The sequence below is a fragment of the Pelophylax lessonae genome (genome assembly GCF_965119305.1).
Source record: "Pelophylax lessonae genome assembly, chromosome: 3".
NCBI lineage: Eukaryota > Metazoa > Chordata > Amphibia > Anura > Ranidae > Pelophylax > Pelophylax lessonae.
Window position 1 is genome coordinate 34,472,515 of NC_138770.1, and position 22,329 is coordinate 34,494,843.

At 42.5% G+C, this 22,329-nt stretch overlaps 1 protein-coding gene across 1 annotated transcript in view; it reads right to left on the minus strand.

Annotated features, from left to right (window-relative positions):
• Window positions 1-22,329, minus strand: part of LOC309550280 (maltase-glucoamylase-like) — a gene marked incomplete at its 5' end in the record, with an annotated part of 526,737 nt that overhangs the window by 134,990 nt on the left and 369,418 nt on the right. Inside the window, 3 exons of the mRNA XM_082250685.1 lie at window positions 3,747-3,884; window positions 8,168-8,338; window positions 17,519-17,568. Of these exons, the coding sequence (XP_082106811.1) occupies window positions 3,747-3,884; window positions 8,168-8,338; window positions 17,519-17,568 (359 nt within the window). The remainder of the gene's footprint in view (window positions 1-3,746; window positions 3,885-8,167; window positions 8,339-17,518; window positions 17,569-22,329) is intronic.

Here is a 22,329-nt window from a genome sequence, read left to right on the forward strand (position 1 = left end):
AACTCTATCAAGACCACAAAAACTTTAACCAGGCCCAGGCGGACTTCCTTCTCTTCTCTCCTCCCTCCATATGCCCACTCTCACCTCCTCTTGTCGAAAGAATCTCGACTGGCCTATTATAGCTGAAGAAATACGCTTATCAAATCTCTTAAAATATGCAAATGCCCAGGTCCCTATAGCCTTTCTGCAACCTACTATAAGAAGTTTGCTCAGCTCCTCTCCCCCCTCTTAGTAGGAGCATATAACTCCCTCTGGGATGGGCACTGTTTTAGTGCTGAATCGCTAATGGCGGCTATATCTATGATCCCCAAACCCCACACAGATGATTCCACCTGGTCTAACTTTGGGCCCATTTAAATCCTTAACTTAGACATAAAAAGCCTTGCAAAAATCCTGTCAACCCATCTCAACCCCTATATTGACTCTTTAATACACAGAGACCAGGTGGGGTTTATCCACTCTCGTCAAGCTAGCGATAATGTTTGTCGCACAACTCTCCTGACATATGCTGCTTGCACACGCCGCATCCCATCTTGCTTTATCTCCTTCGACATCTGCAAGGCCTTTAATACGCTTTTCTGGCCTTACTTGAACTTCATCTTGTGCTAATGGGGGTTTGGCGAGCATTTCTTGCAATGGACTTCAGCATTATACTCGAACCCCACAGCCTGTCTCAAATGCTGGCTTTCGCTCAGATCCATTTGCTTTAGAACATGGCACAAGGCAGGGTTGCCTATCTCCCCACTTCTCCTCACCCTGGCTATCGAGCCCCTAGCCCTCCTTATCCACTCAAACCTAAGCCTAGAACTAGGTGGTCACCAGCACAAACTCTGCCTTTTCACGGATGATATCCTTGTCTTTATGACCTCCTCCCTAATCTCTGCCCCTAACTTGTTAGACACACTCTCCGGTTTTGGTCAAATCTCAGGCCTTATAGTTAACCCTCAGAAATCGACAGCTCTTAACATATTACTGAACCCTCTCCAAACCCACCTCAGTAAGGTCATCCCTTTTCCATGGGCCAATAGACACATCCCCTACCTGGGTATTAAACTTACCGCCAATCCCTCAGACCTCTATACAGTGAACTATCCCCATATGCTTTCCCACCTCGCAGCCCTAATGTCCAATTGGGCCCGCTACCACTATCCTAGATGGACTTAATCACTGTTGTGAAGATGTCCATTCTCCCAAAACTCCTCTACCTATTCTGAGTACTCCCTATCACAGTACCCTCACACTACCTGCAAATTCTGCAGCACCACACATCTTTCTTTATCTGGAACAAACTAAGACTTGACTACCTAAACCTACTCTATATACTTTTAAAATTAGTGAAGGGCCTATGAGTACCTTATTCTCTGAAATACTATTATGCTGTGCAGCTGGCCCAACTCCCAAAATACCATGCCGCTACTGAAACCACATTAGGGGTAGCCATAGAATCAGTGGACTGTGACCCCCTCCCCACAGCCAATCTCCTTTGGTTGGCCCCAGCCCACCGTAGATCCATTACCAACCTGGTTATGAGACATAGCCTTGTTATCTTGGATAGACTTAAGACTTGATTTGGCCTCCAGTCTCCTCATCATCGCTTACACTCTTTTCTTCGCAACCCTTCCTTTTATCTAGCCTGGTCCTCCCTGGCCTCGTTTTCGGCCTAATCAAGGGCTGGCCTCATCAGGGCCCATCAATTCTTTGTGTCCACCTCTTTTAAACCCTTCTAGACATTCTGTGAGACCCATAACATTCCCTCCTCTGAACTCTTTTGATTCCTACAAGTCAAACACTTCCTTACACCTTATACCCCCTCTGATCCCTCAGACTCAGGTTTTACATCTTTTGAACGGGTGTGTAAGTCCGACCCCCACGGGCGTTGGCTAATTTCGGAGATTTATACCTTCCTAGTAGCCCCAGAAACAGTGAAGCCCCCAGATTATGTTAGCAGATGGGATAGAGATCTTAAACTTACGCCATGTTGATTGGTTATCCATCTGGCAGGCGACTAAACCTTCCTCCCCAAAAAAAAGAATGTCGAATCGCAAAATAGGGCCTGGTCAGGAAGGGGGTAAAATCTTCCGGGGCTTAAGTGGTTAAAGGTTGGTCATGGTGTCTTCCCCTCAGGGTACAGTTTGTTCTCAGGTGGGGTGTCTGGGGGTGCTAGACAATACTCCGCACCTTACATTCGGCACCCGGAATTGCTTACATTGTTCACGCACACTAGTATTATTGTTCTGTCATTTACACCCTTTCATGTGATACTATTTACTAGCTCCTAATGTATAACAGATACTATCCAATTTTTTTTTGTTCTCTGTGATAAACATCAATAAAAATATTGAACAAGAAAGAAAAATAGCTCTGGCAGCAAATGAGTTAAAAGTTGAGAGACATAGAAAAAAACTGATAAATCTATTGTTTTACCAGCCACTTTCATGGGTTCACTTACTAAATAACGAAAAAAATGGTGCTAACCAAAAAGACCTGCGCAAAGGATAATATTTGACACCAGGGACTTCTCATTCAATAAGTGAGATAAATTTTAAATATATTTTTTAAAATTAATTATAAATTATAATAAATTAACTTCCTGGAATTGCTTCCACACTGCGAGCTGCAGTCTAAACGTAAAAACGTGAATAATAAATAACAAAGGTGATAACTGCGCTCAGCATAAAAAGTGCTATAAGTGCATTAATAAAGGTGCTATAGGTGCATCAATGCATTAAAGATTGTTCACAATCAATAAATATGCAAATACAATAGTGTATAAGTAAATATAGGCATTCGTTAGGCTAGAAAGTCCTTAAAGTGCTCTGTGCGACTGTGCAAATCTAAATCTTCAGCAATCTTGGATTAGATGGGAACCTCCACCACAAACACCTCCACCCAGTGGTCAGATGATATACTCCTTACCAGAATGCGATGACCCCTTAATTACAGGGGGTCAAACCCGGCATATCACTCCACATTGGCTCAGGGTTATCCTCATCACTGTTATCGCTTCAAAGAATTTTGCCCGAATGCTTTAACAAGGTTCCGGATCTCCGGACATTAAGGTGCAAGAAAGATAAAGAAACTCCAATAGTGTAATACCGTTTGATACTGGATTTAATAAAAGATATGAGACCGTAGAGTTCCGGTGAGGTGAGGCGTGGAGCGAGAGCGGCGTCCCATCCACCAGACTAATTGTTTACTTTGTACTACAGGCGTTTTAACACCGCTATGATGTAAGTGCAATATATCTTTTATTAAATCCAGTATCAAACGGTATTACACTATTGGAGTTTCTTTATCTTTCTTGCACCTTAATGTCCGGAGATCCGGAACCTTGTTAAAGCATTCGGGCAAAATTCTTTGAAGCGATAACAGTGATGAGGATAACCCTGAGCCAATGTGGAGTGATATGCCGGGTTTGACCCCCTGTAATTAAGGGGTCATCGCATTCTGGTAAGGAGTATATCATCTGACCACTGGGTGGAGGTGTTTGTGGTGGAGGTTCCCATCTAATCCAAGATTGCTGAAGATTTAGATTTGCACAGTCGCACAGAGCACTTTAAGGACTTTCTAGCCTAATGAATGCCTATATTTACTTATACACTATTGTATTTGCATATTTATTGATTGTGAACAATCTTTAATGCATTGATGCACCTATAGCACCTTTATTAATGCACTTATAGCACTTTTTATGCTGAGCGCAGTTATCACCTTTGTTATTTATCACTTACTAAATAAAAACCTACCTTCCAGGTGCAACCACGCCTTTCACAAGATTGTTGACTGGCATTTTCTTCAGGATGGCAGTCAATTCTTACATTATCATTGAAATCTAGAGTATACGATTCTCCAAATGTCAAATTAAGTCCAGTGATATGACCAATCTGAGAAAACACACATTTTATTATTTTCGTCTCAAGTTATTTCTTATTAACATGAAGCAAAATTGCTACTACAATCTATTGGCATAACAAAGAAAAAAGTACACTACATATCTGTATGTATTCTACTTGGAGATCTCGGATAGGTCTGAGAAATGAATTAAACTCTATGCACACAGCTTCAAAGTTAAAACTAACTACTGTTATGACCAACAGATAAGAATTCTGTCTTGTGATTTAGGCACCTCTTCACAGAAGCAAATCTTGGACAAATTTCCGATAGAGAAAATGATCTTGTCTAGGACCAGGGCCGGTGCAAGGATTTTTGCCGCCCTAGGCAAAATAAAAATTGCCGCCCCCCCAATATGCTCTCCCGCCCCCCACCCCAAGATGCTGAAGGGGTTCATGGATAGGGGGAGCAGCGCCCCTAATGGACAGGCCGCCACTGGTTAAAACCCCTTCAGTGACCTACCGTAACTCACTTACCTCGGGGCAGGCTCCGACGGTGCCCCCTACTACGTTGTGCCCTAGGCGGCTGCCTAGGTCGCCTTACTGGTAGCACCGGCCCTGTCTAGGACCCATTCCAGACTTACTGAAAAATTAGGGAACAAGCAGCAATCTGGAGAGGGCGGTGCTGCCTACTCCTGACAACACTGATCTAATTGTGCATGCTTTTAGTGCTCACTCCCAGTTGAAGAACTGCTGCAGAGCTAATTACAGAAGGCTTTGACCAAGAAATATTTGGGTATCTTACTTTATGTAAAAATATATATTTTATATTTTATAGACATCTCCCGTATCGAGAGAGGGTCACATAGAATTTTAAGCTGATCGACTGCATAGGTGTGGCCAGGGGAAAGAAGATTTTGGCTGGAGGCTCTGAAGAGGAGGTGGGGCTAGCATTTTCCAAGAGGGTAGATCAAATGTTTAAAGTTACCTTAAAGGCTTTTCCCAGCAAACATAGTTTGCAATACAGGACTACAAATTGAAACATGCATAAGACTTTAGTGGGATGTTAAATTATATTATTTTTATAGTATATGTTTGGATTTCAGATTCAAAGTTGTTGTAAACCTCTGGAATGAAAAATATCCTGCTATAGTATGTATTTGCCTTAATCCAAAGCCTGTCTGCTCTGTCATTCCTCTGTTATCTGCATTAGTCACTTCTTACATTCAACACCAAAAAAAGGATACGGGCCTACCCCCCCCCCCCCCCCTTTAGCACACAGCAGATGATGGACAGCCTCAACTGTGCATGTTTCCCTATCAGACTGTATAGAGGGAGGTGTGTTCATTCCTCCACTTAGGTGTCAATATTATACTCAACTTCCTGCTCAATGCTGTGCAGTGTGCAATATCAGATCCCCAACCCCCGCCTTCTGAAGCTAAGGAATTCTGTGTAAAATGTGTGCTTTAGAAGGCCGTAGAGAAGAGAAAGGGCTGCATATAAACAGGTACAACTTATGTGGAAAGATTTGTTTCATATCTGTGTAGCCACTAAGGCTAGTTACTTCAGTGGGTATATGTAAGGGTTTACAACCGCTTTAAAGTGGTTGTAAACCTTACATATTCCCAGTGAAGTGACTAGCCTTAGGTAATAACACAGATGAAACAAATCCTGCTACATAAGTTTCATTTCTCTTCTACAGCGGTTCAAAGTGCAGAATTTATTTAGCTTGTCTAAGCTTTGAGAAAGCAGTGGATGGAAAGTAGAAGTTAAATTCTACAGAGCTCAGTGAGAAGTGGAAAGGGACACATCCCCTTAACCACTTAAGCCCCGGAAGATTTTACCCCCTTCCTGACCAGGGGGTATTTTGCGATTCGGCACTGCGTGACTTTAACGGACAATTGCGCGGTCGTGCGACGCTGTATCTAAACAAATTTGGCGTCCTTTTTTTCCCACAAACAGAGCTTTCTTTTGGTGGTATTTGATCACCTGTGCGATTTTTTGATCACGCGCTATAAACAAAAAAAGAGCGTAAATTTTGCAAAAATAGCAATATTTTTCACATTTTTTTATATGAAATCCCCCCCCAAAAAAATGTAAAAATAAAATTTTTTTAACATTTTCGGACAATTTGTTTTATGCTACCTATGTTTGGTAAAAAAAAAAATCGCAAAAAGCGTATTTTGATTGGTTTGCGCAAAAGTTATCGCGTTTACTAACAAAGGGAAAGATTTTTGTCATTTTATTGTTCATACGGTTCTACATAGTAGAACCGTATGATCATCCTACATACACAGGGGAGAATGATAGGCAGCTTGTTTACACAAGCCGTCTGACTTTCTCCCTCTCCCCCGCCGATCGCAGAGTGACCGGCGGACATCGGGTCCGCCGGTCACACGCGCGGGGGGGGGTCCGTGACCACGCGGGAGCGCGCCTCTGGGGGCGCGCGCTCGCTCCCTAGACCCTCACAATCTAGTGACGTAGCCCTACGTCACTTTGCCTGTGAGGGGCTGACTGCCGACGTAGATCGGCGTTAGGCAGTCAGCAAGTGGTTAAAACAGCATGCAGGAACAGAGTTAAGGCTGTCAATTACAGCCTGTGTACTGGAGCTCCCTCCTCTGTCAACTTTTTAGCTCTTGGTGTCAGGAAAACCTGTCAGAAGGGAGTCATACAGATAGCATAGGAAGGAAGCAGCAGCGAGAAATCACACTTAGTGCTCTGAATTGAGACAAGCACACACTATAATATAGTTCTAGTATCATTTGGAGTTACAGGGCTTAGTTCTTAGACCCTTATGAAAACCTTTTATGAAATCCTATTTAACTTTCTGTATCCTTTAAACTCCTTTGCTAAAACTTACACCTGAGGCAAACCAGAAAATTGATTTAAAGGAAAGCTAGGGTTATACATTTTAGCAGTTACAGCAGATAAAGCTAAATAGAAGGCCAATGTTACATCCTAACAGTTACAGCAATACATTAGCCAACATCTCTCAAAATAATAGAGGGCCCATATATGGTCATCTGCGAGGTAAATCACAAATTAGATGAAATTACTTAGAAGCGAATTAGCTAATTTTAACCACTTGCCGACTGCTCACAGTATATTTACTGCGGCAGTTGGCCCCGGCCAGGCAGAGTGACGTAGGTCTACGTCGCTCGCCTGTCACTCCTTCTAGAGCCAATAGCGGGCGAGCGCGCGCCCGCCGAGGCGCGCGCCCGCCGAGGCTCATTCACAGAGGAGTGCGGGAGTGTGACTGGCGGACCCAATGTCCGCCGGTCACACTACGATCGCCGGTACAGCGGGAGAAAGACAGAGCGGCTTATGTAAACAAGCCGCCTGTCATTCTCCCCTGTGTAAAAATGAAGATCAGACAGTTCTACTATGTAGAACCGTTGATCTTTGTTTTTACACCAATAGCATTGTCCCACTACAGTTAGAAGCACGCCCCTAGGACACACTTAACCCCTCCCTGTCCAATACAGTTAACCCCTTCCCTGCCAGTGTCATTTTTGCAGTAACAGTGCATATATATAGCACTGATTACTGCAGTAATGTCACTGGTACCCCCAAAAGTGTCAAAAATGTCAGTCAAGGGTCCGATCTGTCCGCCGCAATGTCGCAGTACCGCAAAAAAAAACGCAGATCGCCGCCATTACTCGTTAAAAAAAAAACACCAAAAATGACAAAAATCTTTCCCTTTGTTAGTAAACGCGATAACTTTTGCGCAAACCAATCAAAATACGCTTTTTGCGATTTTTTTTACCAAACATAGGTAACGTAAAACAAATTGGCCGAAAATGTTAAAAAATTTAGATTTTTACATTTTTATTGGGGGGAATTTCATATAAAAAAAAGTGAAAAATATTGTTATTTTTGCAAAAATTACGCTCTTTTTTTGTTTATAGCGCGTGATCAAAAAATCGCACAGGTGATCAAATACCACCAAAAGAAAGCTCTGTTTGTGGGAAAAAAGGACGTGAAATTCGTTTAGGTACAGCGTCGCGTGACAGCGCAATTGTCCATCAAAGTCACACAGTAAAAAATCGCAAAAAACCCCCTGGTCTTTTAGCAGGAAAATCCTCCGGTGGTAAAGTGGTTAAAGATAAGACATTTCCAATGCGAAACTCTACTAGTCATTTTAAACACCTAGTTCAGATAAATGTATGCATTGGCTGCTGTCATGAAACATACAGGGATATATCCCTAAAATTCAAAAAAATGTATTAGGTTAGGAAATAAAACATTGAAAAAATATACGCACAGATTGAAAAAAATGTAATATTGTCTAGAACTCAATAATTTCTGTTGTAATCTGCAGTACACATTATAGTTACCTTCTTGACAGCATCATAGGAAATTCTATGGTTAGACGTTTGTACAACACCATTCTTTCTCACAACAATTTTCTCTATTTCTTTTGGCAATCCCAATATTTTAATTTCCTCAAAGTTCAGATTATTTGGATCGGTATAATTTTTATGGGTTACCGTGAGTGCTATTGAATTCTATAATAAAGAAAAAAACAAACCAAACATAAATATATGCATGATAACAAAGTAATATGAAAAATACTGTTTGATTCTCTTTTGTCACAATGTAATGATTTCAGACGGAAAACTCATTAGCAGAAGGTTTTTAAAGCAGGCCATGATAATGCTTTATCTGATTTTATAAATTATACATCTAAATAAAATAGATTTTATTTTGGTTTACCTGTTAAATGCATTTGTTGGATTATACTATTACCTCTAGGTGCGTGGACACCGGCCAAAAAAAATGGCAGGAATCCTTGACCAGCCACACCCCCTTCCAAATTAGTTAAACCTTACTTTTCAAATGTATAAACTGAAAAATATTACATGCAGCAATAACCAATAATCAACCACAATAAAGCATCTGGCACGTGCATCACTACCAAATCAAAACAATATATAAATCATAAAGTAGCGCAGCACCTTTCATATCCACTAAAATAAACGACATTACCCTATCAAATATCTAATTCTCACTCTAACAACCATTATTGGTTACCAAAAATCAGTAAATCCATACATTTATACATACAGTATACTTATGTGCTAACAAGAAATCTGCAAAAGCATATATGTACAGTATCTCACAAAAGTGAGTACACCCCTCACATTTTTGTAAATATTTTTATTCTATCTTTTCATGTGACAACACTGAAGAAATTACACTTTGCTACAATGTAAAGTAGTGAGTGTACAGCTTGTATTTGCTGTCCCCTCAAAATAACTCAACACACAGCCATTATTGTCTAAACGGCTGGCAACAAAAGTGAGTACACCCCTAAGTAAAAATGTCCAAATTGGGCCTAATTAGCCATTTTCCCTCCCTGGTGTCATGTGACTCGCTGGTGTGACAAGGTCACTGGAAGTTCAACATGGCACCTTATGGCAAAGAACTCTCTGAGGATCTGGAAAAAAAGAATTGTTGCTCTACATATAGATGGTTTAGGCTATAAGAAGATTACTAAGACCCTGAAACTGAGCTGCAATACGGTGGCCAGGACCATACAGCAGTTTAACTAGATAGGTTCTACTCAGAACAGGCCTCGCCATGGTCGACCAAAGAAGTTGAGTGCACGTGCTCAGCGTCACATCCAGAGGTTGTCTTTGGGAAATAGACATACGAGTGCTTCCAGCATTGCTGCAGAGGTTGAAGGGGTGGGGGGACAGCCTGTCAGTCCTCAGACCATACGCTGCACACTGCATCAAATTGGTCTGCATGGCTGTCATCCCAGAAGGAAGCCTCTTCTAAAGATGATGTCCAAGAAATCCCACAAACCGTTTGCTGAAGACAAGCAAACTAAGGACATGGACTACTGGAACCATGCCCTATAGTCTGATGAGACCAAGCTAAACCTATTTGGTTCAGATGGTGTCAAATGTGTGTGGTGGCAACCAGGTGAAGAGTACAAAGACAAGTGTGTCTTCCTACAGTCATGCATGGTGGTGGGAGTGTCATGGTCTGGGGCTGCATGAGAGCTGCCAGCACTGAGGAGCTACAGTTCACTGAGGAAACCATAAATGCAATATGTACTGTGACATACTGAAGCAGAGCATGATCCCCTCACTTCAGAGACTTGGCTGCAGGGCAGTATCCCAACATGATAAAAACCCCAAACACACCTCCAAGATGACCACTGCCTTGTTAAAGAAGCTAAGGGTAAAGGTGATGAACTGGCCAAGCATGTCTCCAGGCCTAAACCCTGAGCATCTGTTGGGCATCCTCAAACTGAAGGTGGAGGAGGGGAAGGTCTCTAACATCCACCAGCTTTGTGATGTCGTCATGGAGGAGTGGAAGAGGACTCCAGTGGAAACCTGTGAAGCTCTGGTGAACTCCATGCCCAAGCGGATTAAGGCAGTGCTGGAAAATAATGGTGACCACACAAAATATTGGCACTGTGGGCCAAATTTGGACATTTCTCAGGGGTGTACTCACTTTTGTTGCCAGCGGGTTAAGACATTCATGGCTGTGTGTTGAGTTATTTTGAGGGGACAGCAAATTTACACTGTTATACAAGCTGTACACTCACTACTTTACATTGTAGCAAAGCGTCATTTCTTCAGTGTTGTCACATGAAAAGATAGAATAAAATATTTACAAAAATGTGAGGGGTGTACTTACTTGTGTGAGATACTGTATGTACAAACTCTGTGAAAGACAATTTTTTTTAGTCTTTACTGGATGTAACACGTAAGGTGGGGCTTTCTCTGTGTGCTTGCCAATTCAGTGTGCGTATCACAAGGGATAGGAGTGCCGAGAGGCATACAAGTGATTGACAAAACACAAGTCATTGTAGATTGCAGTTAGAAAAAGGATTTTCTGTCACTGTTAACCATTTAAGTTCATGCGAGTGTTTTTAACCTGTTTTTTAATAATAATTGGGTATGAAGAGTAATATGGTTGTTTGATTTTTATTGAGAAAAAATCCCAATGAAACAGTTGCAGGATTGAAATGCTGGGAACCAAGTTAAGCTGTCTGGAAATAGCTGTAATTAGGGTTTGAGCCATTTTAGACCTCATAGAATGTAGAGGTCTGACTTGAGTGTGACCTTACATCCTCACTTGATGGTGGTGCCACACTGCACTTGGTGTGGAAGAAGTCATTAGTACAAAAGATAGGTGTGACGAGACCAATCTTGCCCCATTGCATTGGAGGAGCCTGGTTGCCCGCCTGCTGCCTTTGGACTATGGACCAGGCTTTAAAAGACTTTGTTCCCCTATGTTTTAGCTGCTACACTCCAAATTCCTTTAAAGAGGTTGTCACTATGTCTGCAAATTCAATGTGTATTAGCTGCAGATGGAGGGGGGGGATTGTTTCCAGCAGCCCCCTCCTAAAGAATGTCTACTGATTAACTCAGTGCTTTTGTCTAAAATAGGACAGTATGTTAATAGAGTCTGAAACTATTGATAAGCATGTTAATGAGCTCACCTGGCTGTAATTACACAGTCATTGTTCATGTGGTATTCTCAAAGTATATATAAGTGTGTGTTTCTTGCAATAAAAGAGAAGAGAGTTACTCTCGATCAAACCTCACTACAGAGCCTTGTCTCGTACTTGGGGGGGGGGAATTATTGATGTGCTTCATGTATGGCGCATTGGAGTGGTCGATAGCTGTCCGGGTGTTCGGGAGTGGATTATCCTAGACGACTGTAACCCCTTTCATACTTTGGGGTGTCGTAACAATTGGTGGCAAGCGGCGTGATCGTTCCCACAGCCAGAAGGACAGCTACAGGAGACACCATTCCGTGGATTTACAAGTTGGGGGCAACGCATGTCTCAGTACAGCAACCCTTAAAGCAACAGGATGGAACCAGCAGTGGAGTACAGATATTCTCTGAAAGAATATGACCGTATGATGTGGTTACGGATGAGTTTCTTTGGACCCAATCCACTGGAGAGATCCAAGCGGTTCGCGAAGAACTTAGTGTTCGGGACTCTGCTAGACAGGGCAGAGAGAGAGGGCCAGCTGGCACGTTGGGAGGAACTCCAGCGGCAGGTACAGTTAAGGGAAGAGGAGAACCCAGTCTCCATTCCCCAGCGGCAGCCTGATTTATTGGGAATTGGGAGCCCAGTCTCCATTCTCCAGCGGCAGGCTGAGTTACAGGGGGCAGAGACAGTCAGTCCTGTCGCCCAGCAGCAGATTGATTTGTTGGGAATTGGGAGCTCAGTCTCCATCCCACAGCAGCAGAGTGTCCTGCAGAAAACAGAGAGCCCAGTCTCCTTTCCTCAGCAACAGGACACTGTATTGGGAGCAGAGACAGTCGGTCTCCCTCCCCAGGGGCTGGAAGTATATTTGGGAGAGGAGCTTGTTACCCCCTCTCCCCATTGGCAGAGTGATATCCAGGGAATTGGGAGCGCAGTCTCCATCCCTCAGCGGCCGATTGACTTACAGGGGGCAGACACGGTTGGTCCTGTCCCCCAGCGGCAGATTGAGCTATTGGGAATTGGGAGCCCAGTCTCCATCCCACAGCAGCAGCAGCTTAACATACCAGGGGGAGACAATAAGCCCCCCAACAGTGCAGATGGGACCGTGGTCTCTGCACTCACAGCACAGGGGGTAGGGACAGTCGGTCCTGACCCCCAGCAACAGGGCTGTTTAGCCAAAGGGAAGACAGTCGGTCTTCCGCCACAGCAGCATGGTGGTGTATCTAAAGGGGAGACAGTCGGTCTCCCCCTCCAACAACCCGTCTCCAACCAGGCTACTTCTGTGGTAGCGCTGGCACCAGGGCAGAGTACCGCTGGTCTCTGCCCACTCAGCAACCCACCAAGGCAGTCTGCCAGTCTCCCACACAGCCAAGGTGAGGCACCTGGACATGGACAAATTTCTCCTCTACCCAGGTGTAGTGACCATTTATTGTGGGTGGGCTGTACTGTGTTTTCTGCTTTGTGGGTGGGCTGCTGGACTAACGAGGGCACTGACCGGCAGGAGGTCAGGTACCCTGTTAGTCTTTTTGGAAAGGGGGAGAGATGTGACGAGACCAATCTTGCCCCATTGCATTGGAGGAGCCTGGTTGCCCGCCTGCTGCCTTTGGACTATGGACCAGGCTTTAAAAGACTTTGTTCCCCTATGTTTTAGCTGCTACACTCCAAATTCCTTTAAAGAGGTTGTCACTATGTCTGCAAATTCAATGTGTATTAGCTGCAGATGGAGGGGGGGGATTGTTTCCAGCAGCCCCCTCCTAAAGAATGTCTACTGATTAACTCAGTGCTTTTGTCTAAAATAGGACAGTATGTTAATAGAGTCTGAAACTATTGATAAGCATGTTAATGAGCTCACCTGGCTGTAATTACACAGTCATTGTTCATGTGGTATTCTCAAAGTATATATAAGTGTGTGTTTCTTGCAATAAAAGAGAAGAGAGTTACTCTCGATCAAACCTCACTACAGAGCCTTGTCTCGTACTTGGGGGGGGGGATTATTGATGTGCTTCATGTATGGCGCATTGGAGTGGTCGATAGCTGTCCGGGTGTTCGGGAGTGGATTATCCTAGACGACTGTAACCCCTTTCATACTTTGGGGTGTCGTAACAATAGGGGATTCACAAAGTGGTGTGTGAACGCAGAAGATTGCATGTGTTTGTCTTCCGAGTACTACTGAGGGTTATTCGATTACTAGCACATTAATGTGTTGTATATGGACAAATTAAGATTTTTTTTTGTTGGAAAAGTAATCACACACTGTTATATGAGCACAGAGGGATATATTTATTTTTGTATATGTATGCATGCTTTAGCAATTTAATGTTAGCACATGACTATAGGTATAAATAATTTACTGGTGTTTGATAACATACAAAGGCTAGAGGAAGAATTATAATTTTGAGTTATATGGTTTGTTTTAGTAGATATCACAAGAGTTGAACTACTTTATGACTTATAAGTCGCAGTATTGTAGCATGCAATGAGGAACACAGACAAGAAGGGAGGTATCTTTGTGTCCTGTGATGTAGTCCAAGAAAAGGATTTTACAGGTATCCTAAAAAAATCCTAATTTCCTAATCGTACCTCACAGGACACATTCAAATTCAAGACTACTTGGGATGTCCTAAAGCAATTTCCATGAGGAATGGGCGATAACCATAATATGGTGAAAAAACAAAGCAGAACAGAAGAAACCTTTCTAACACTACAAAACCACCTGCAAGACCTTCCACTCAAAACTTGCTTCTGCAGAGGCATAAACATCTACCTGGTAGGAATTAGTAAGAGTGTGTGACCAGGTAGCAGCCTTACAAATTTGAACAACAGTAGCTTAATGCCGAATAGGCAGAGAAGCACTAACACTCCTGGTGGAATGGACCTTAACCTGTGTAGGACGTCAGCCGGGAGTCATGTGACTGCTGAGCTGGCTGCTCGGCTCCTCCTGCTGTAGCCCTGGATTGTGTTATCAGAGCGGCCGGGAGTCACATGACAGGCAAAAACACACTTCTCAAAAAGGTATTTAGAGGCATTGTTTCTTACAAGCAGTTATACAATGCAGGATAGGAGATATACAGAGAGAGGACCTGGAAGTGACATTTGACTGGTTTATTATCAGCAGCGGGGGGACAGAGAGACACAGACACACAAAGCTGACAGGCAGGGAGGAGAGAATCGAAGAGAGCTACGGATAACGGAGGCACACAGGCTGACCACAGTGGTCAGGGCTCTATAGCCATGATTATCGTGGTCAGCACAGAGAGGGGGACACAGGGAGTGGCAGGATCAGCCAAGTTTTTTACAGTTTCCAGAGGGGCAGGTTAGACAGCACAAGCACTGTGCTGTTTAACCTGCTATAAAAGAAACAGGATCTCAATTATTTTTTTATTTAGGGTAACAAACACTTTAAGTTCTGACAATAAAACCTGGAAGCTGATTGGTTTCTATGCCCAGCTTCATCAGATTCTGTGTGCATCAGTTTTAGTATATCTCCCTAGAGAGTAGGGATGATCGAACTTTTCAAAAGTTCGGTTCGGCCAAAACATCCGAACTTCCCGAAAGTTCGGCCCGGATTTCAGAACCCCATTGAAATCAATGGGACCCGAACTTCAGTAATCAAAAAACACCATTTTGAAGCCCTAAAACCCAATAAATGCCCCTAAAAAGTCCTAGGGTTCTGGGTCATGCCCCAGGGACTATTAATCACACAAAAAAAAGTTCTTAAAAATTGTCATTTTTGATAGAGAGCCAATTATTGAAAAAAAAAAATTTTTTGGATTTAGTGTCTGGGGGATCTAAAAAGTGTACCTGTGAAGTTTCAGCTCTGTAGCATGTCCAGAACCATAAAAAAAGAGATTGTTTGTATTTTGTCACTTATAGAACAGGGATATGGCTCCGCTCTTTTCACGCCTTGCCAGTTTAGTATTAAGCATTTTTTGGGGGTTATTGGAGGCAGGCAAAACATCAGAACTTCTGTGTAGGGGTATATATACACACACACTTATATGTATATATACACCTACACATATATAGGTGTGAAAGGAGCAGAACACTATACTTTTGCTAATTAAATAATTTGCACTAATATGGCTCCGCTCCTATCACACCTATATATGTGTAAGTGTAAAATACATATCAGTGTGTGTGTGTATATATATATATATATATATATATATATACCCCTATACTGAAGTTCAGGCAGGAGGCAGGCAAAACATCTGAACTTCTGTATAGGGGTGTATATATATACACACACACTTATATGTATTTTACTCTTTGTATAGTATTCTGCTCCTTTCACACCTATATATGTGCAGGTGTATATATACAGACATGTGTGTGTATATATACCCCTATAGACATGTTCAGATGTCATGCCTGACTCCAAACATGTCCTCAAAAAAGCACTAGCAACGCCTGCAGCAAAAAGAATGCTGACAGGAGCGGAGCCATATCCCTGCTCTGAAAGTGACACAAGAGAAAAGATCTTTTCTCTATAGCGGTCACCCTGCTATGGAAGGGTTTTGTCACCCTGCCATAGCAGTCACAGTCAGTTAACCCTACACTACACTACGGTCCCCTTACACTTAACACTTTCCCTACAGAAACTGAATAAATTAAATCTAACTATAGTGGAAAATAGCACCCTAACTACACTAGATATCCCTTTCCTCACACTAAAAATTGCTAAATGACACTTTGTAACAGAAACAGAACAGAATTCCACTCTCTTCCATGTCCCGTATAAGAATGCTAGGAATTTGGCGGGGGCTATCTTATATACTGAGGGGCGTATTCACTAATGATTGGACTATGGACCCCCTAGTCACTCCAATCACATTCCTAGAATTCTCCTGCCCCCTCAATTGGCTTTTACTGATGGTTCTGGTCCAATCATAGGCTTTTAAAGCCCATTTCCTGAACCATTGCATTTTGGTCGGTTCTGGTTGCCGAATTCCGAACTTTTTGGGCAAAAAGTTCGAAATTCGGCCAAACCTCGAACAGCCAATGTTCGGGTCGAACCGATGGTCGACCAGAACCGTTCGATCATCCCTACTAGAGAGTAAAACTGTCTGGCCACTCTGCAATACTAAATCCCAAAGTTCATTATAAAGGACACCCAGATCCTCCTCCCATCTGCATTTACACTGGAGAGAAAATTTAAGAAGGAATTTTGCTAACAACCTCCTGGAAGGAGGTCTACAGAGGAATCCCAATCCTCCTCTTCTTCAGAATTTTAACCAAAAACCTCATCCTACTACCAAAATAGAGGAGGGGAAGGAGAGGGCTCATGTTTGCATCCCAGAGGTTCCAAGATTAGAAATGGCTGCAAAATTCCTCTGTTGATACAAAGGAGGATTGTGCCCCTGAGAAAGTGGAACTACCTGATACAGGCAAAAATTCAGAGCTAATCTAATCCTAGGGGAGTCATTGCTGGCGGAACTGTGCAAGGGGCCCTCCCTACTTGATAGAGGCCATAGCTTGCTGGCAGTCTCTAGGTCCTAATAATCTGCAGTAATTTCCGCCCCCCCCCCCCCCCGCTTAAAGGCAGGCAAAAGCTGATCAGGTGTCCACATTATTTGCTGCACTTCATAAGCTGTGCTGTGCAGATGCTGTATCCCAAGGAATTTCTGGCTTTCTGGAGCTGCAGCTGTCAGACATGCTTCTTTCCTAAGCAACCACCAAAAACATACCACAAAGAAAATGTGTATGGACTACCCCTTTTGAACACCACTACTTTGGTGAAGCCCACCACTCTAAAAAAAAAAAAGCAACACCTAGGTACAGGATCACCTAGAAAAAAATGCTACAAACTCCATAAAACCTAGGGGCATTCACCAATCCAGTAACATGGCCAACAGGCATGTCTTCACCCATCATGATGGGGGTACCCTCAGGGCTTTCAGGGACTTTATTTTCCTCCAGGGAGATCACCCTGCCAATGAGTCCACCTAGTATGTGATACTCATGAGATTGCTGCCTGCAGGAGTTAGCACTGACTAGCAGTGTTACAGGATTTCCCTGGTCTTGCATGTGGGGTTTGGTACATGGGTATGCTGGCTGTACCAACCAATCTTGATAAATCTCACTTCTCAATCTTTAATTGGGTCATTTACCTTAAATATAACCATTTTAAATGTATCTATCAAAAAATTAACTCCTTGAAAGGGAAAATAAAGTTTTCTGTTCCTGTTTTATTCCTAATTTAAACAATATTAATATCTCATATACTTACAGGTCTTGCATGAAATTCATAGAAAACATAAATGCCATGTTCAATTGAGTCTAAAAAAAAAAAGAATAGACATCTGAATTTAAAAGGTATATTGTAAACAACAATATTAACTAACCAAATAAAATCAGCACAGAGAAAAGGGGAAAAATAAACACTGTGCGTGAATGTGGAGGTTGTGATTTTTGTGAAAATTTGGGGTTGATAGCCAAAATGTGTGTAATCAGCTCACGGACTATAGTCTGTGCATGTTATTTTATTTGCAGTTAAAATATGTATAAATGGGTGATGAACAAGTGTTTCCTATGTGTAAACAAAATAATATAATTTTATTTCTAAAATGTACACTATATAGTTACATAGTTACATAGTTACATAGTTAGTGAGGTTGAAAAAAGACATCAGTCCATCCAGTTCAACCTATGATGCGTGTGTGTGTGTTTGCTTTTAACCGTACATTCTATACCCCTGTATGTTGTACATTGTATACCCCCTGTATGTTGTACATTGTATACCCCTGTATGTTGTACATTGTATACCCCTGTATGTTGTACATTGTATACCCCCTGTATGTTGTACATTGTATACCCCCTGTATGTTGTACATTGTATACCCCTATATGTTGTACATTGTATACCCCTGTATGTTGTACATTGTATAACCCTGTATGTTGTACATTGTATACCCCCTGTATGTTGTACATTGTATACCCCTGTATGTTGTACATTGTATACCCCTGTATGTTGTACATTGTATAACCCTGTATGTTGTACATTGTATACCCCTGTATGTTGTACATTGTATAACCCTGTATGTTGTACATTGTATACCCCTGTATGTTGTACATTGTATAACCCTGTATGTTGTACATTGTATACCCCTGTATGTTGTACATTGTATACCCCTGTATGTTGTACATTGTATACCCCTGTATGTTGTACATTGTATACCCCTGTATGTTGTGCATTGTATACCCCTGTATGTTGTACATTGTATACCCCTGTATGTTGTACATTGTATACCCCCTGTATGTTGTACATTGTATACCCCTGTATTTTGTACATTGTATACCCCTGTATGTTGTACATTGTATACCCCCTGTATGTTGTACATTGTATACCCCTGTATGTTGTGGTCTTTAAGGTGTCCATCTAATAGTTTTTTGAAACTATCAATGCTCCCCGCTGATACTACTGCTTGTGGAAGAGAATTCCACATCCTTACCGTTCTTACAGTGAAGAACCCCTTACGCACTTTAACCACTTGCCTACAGTGCACTTTCACCCCCTTCCTGCCCAGACCGATTTTCAGCTTTCAGCGCTCTCACACTTTGACTGAGAATTACTCAGTAATGCAACACTGTACCCATACAAAAATTGTGTCCTTTTTTTCACACAAATAGAGCTTTCTTTTGATGGTATTTGATCAATACTGGGTTTTTTATTTTTTGTGCTATAAATAAAAAAAGACTGAAAATATCGTGAAAAAACGCATTTTTCTTTGTTTCTGTCATAAAATTTTGCAAATTAGTAATTTTTCTTTACAAATTTTGGCCAAAATTTATACTGCTACTTATCTTTGGTAAAAAAAAACAAATAAGTGTATATTATTTGGTCTTTGTGAAAGTTATAGAGTCCACAAGCTATGGTGCTATTCATTGAAAATTGATCACACTTGATCACACCTGATGTACTGAAGGCCTATCTCATTTCTTGAGACAATAAAAGGTCAGGAAAGTACAAATACCCCCCAAATGACCCCTTTTTGGAAAGTAGACATTCCAAGGTATTTGATAAGGGGCATGATGAGTTTTTTGAAGTTGTAATTTTTTCCCACAATGCTTTGCAAAATGAAGATTTATTTTTTTTTATTTTTTTTTTTTTTACAAATTGCCGTATTAACAGGTTATTTCTCTCACACAGCACATGTATACTTGCAACTACACCCCAAAACACATTCTACTACTCCTCCTGAGAATGGCGATACCACATGTGTGAGACTTTTTCACAGCCTGGCCACATACAGAGGCCTAACATTCAAGTAGCCCCGTCCGGCATTCTAGGAGCACAAATTACACATATCATTTCCTGACAACCTATCGCACTTTTGAAGGCCCTGGAGCACCAGGACAATGGAAACCCCCATAAAATGACACCATTTTGGAAAGCAAACAGCCCAACGTATAATTTTTGAGGCATAATGAGTCTTTTGAATATGTCATTTTTTTCCACAAGTTTTTGGAAAATGTGGAAAGAAAATGAAAACACATTTTTTTTACACAAAGCTGTCCATTTATGCAATATTTCTAACACATAGCATGTACATAGCAAAACTTGCACCCCAAAATACATTCTGCTATTCCTCCTGAGTATGGCGATACCACATGTGTAACACTTTTTCACAGCCTGGCCACATACATAGGCCTCACATCCAAGTAGCGCTTTACACAAAGTTGTCCATTTATCCACTTTAAGACTGGGCCTATTTTTGACACTTGGTGTTTACAAGCTAAAATCATTTTTTTTGCTAGAAAACTACTTTGAACCCCCAAACATTATATATTTTTTTTTAGCAGAGACCCTAGAGAATAAAATGGAGATCGTTGCAATATTTTTTATCACACCATATTTGCGCAGCAGTCTTCCAAATGCGATTTTTTTGAAAAAAATTCACTTTTTTGAACTAAAAAATAAGAAAACAGTAAATTTAGCCCAATTTTTTTCCATAATGTGAAAGATAATGGTACGCCGAGTAATTAGATACCCAACATGTCATGCTTCAAAATTGCGCATGCTCACAGAATGGTGCCAAACATTGGTACTTAAAAATCCCCATAGGCAACATTTTAAAAATTTCTGCAGGTTACTAGCTTAGAGTTACAGAGGAGGTCTAGGGCTCAAATTATTGCACTCGCTATAACGATCGCGGCGATACCTCACATGTATGGTTTTAACACCGTTTACATATGTGGGCGGGACTTGCGTATGCGTTTGCTTCTGCGCGCGAGCTAACGGGGACAGGGTGCTTTAATTTTTTTTTTTTTTTTTTTTTTCCTATTTATTTTATTTATTATTTTTTTATTTTTACACAGTTTAAAAAAAAAAAATGTTTTGATCATTTTTATTCCTATTACAAGGAATGTAAACATCCCTTGTAATAGAAATAGGCATGACAGGTCCTCTTTATTGTGAGATCTGGGGTCAAAAAGACCTCACACCTCACAACTACACTAAAAAAGAAAAAAAAAAAAAAAATTGTTGAAAGAGGAAAAAAAAAAAGCAAAAAAAAAAAGCGGCCCTTTAAACCGGTTGCTAGGCAACGTCTTTTGACGTAGCTCCGGTCCTCCAAGACCATAGAGTTGAATGAGGGCCATTTTGCCCTCACTCGACTTCCTGTCTCTGAGGATCCGGGACCGGATAGTTTTCCCCGCTGCCGGCGGGTCCGGTAAGCTGGGAAAACGTCTGGGACGTGGCAGGAGGGGGGGGGGCACCTCTTCCCCTGCACCGTAAGGGTAATTCCGCGGCGAATCCGCCACTGGGACCACCCTTATCTGAAAGCCGACCGCCCGCCGTTTCAAAAAATACCGGGGTTATGGGGGCTATCTGCTGCCATAACCCCAGTATTTAGCTTTTAATGGCCGACGCATATAGTCGTTAGGCGGTCAGTAAGTGATTGCATGTATATGGCAAACAGGTGACGATGACTGACGGGGTGACAGATGACGATGACTGATGGGGTGACAGGTGACGATGACTGATGGGGTGACAGGTGACGATGACTGATGGGGTGACAGGTGACGATGATTGATGAGGTGACAAGTGACGATGATTGATGGGGTGACAGATGACAATCACTGACGGGGTGACATGTGACGATGATTGATGGGGTGACAAGTGACGATCACTGATGGGGTGTCAAGTGACGATGACTGATGGGGTGTCAAGTGACGATGACTGATGGGGTGACAGGTGACGATGACTGATGGGGTGACAGGTGACGGTGATTGATGGGGTGACAGGTGACGGGCGATGGTCACTGATGGGTGACAGGTGACGGGCGATGGTGTACGGCGGTACTGATGGCAGTCTCTGGTGACCGGTGAACTTTAGGCTATGTCCACATGTGAGCGTAGCGATCACGGGCAGAATCACTGCGATTCTGCCCGTGATCCAGAAATCATTGCAAATCGCGGGACGCCTGTGCGTTGCCCGTGAGTTGCAATAGCACCCCAAATGCTGTGCGATGTTGCTGCGATTTCCGCCTGCCGAATCGCGGTAACATCGCGCAAACAACGCATGACGCCCCAAAGAAACTCTTGTACCTTTTTTGGGCGTCATGCGATGTTTGCGCGATGTTACCGTGATTCGGCAGGCGGAAATGGCGGCAACATCGCACAGCGTTTGGGGTGCTATTGCAAATCACGGGCAACGCACAGGCGTCCCGCGATTTGCAATGATTTCCGGATCGCGGGCAGAATCGCTGTGATTCTGCCTGCGATCGCTACGCTCACATGTGAACGTTATGGGTGTCAATTTCTGGGCACTGATGAGGTGACTGTTGGGTGACAGGTGACATTGGGGGGGGGGGGGCTGAGGACTGTGTGGGGACCTTTATTAGTGTGATTTTTACTTTGTGACATGTGTACAGAGCAGTAACTCACTGTTTCTAGCTCTGCTCCCCTCATACTGGAAACTGTATGAGGGGAGAAGAGCTAGTAACACTGAGTTACTGCTCTTTGTTTACATTTTGTGATCGGCTGTGAATGGATTCACAGCCGATCACATAGTAAACAGTCACTGTCAGTGACTGTTTAC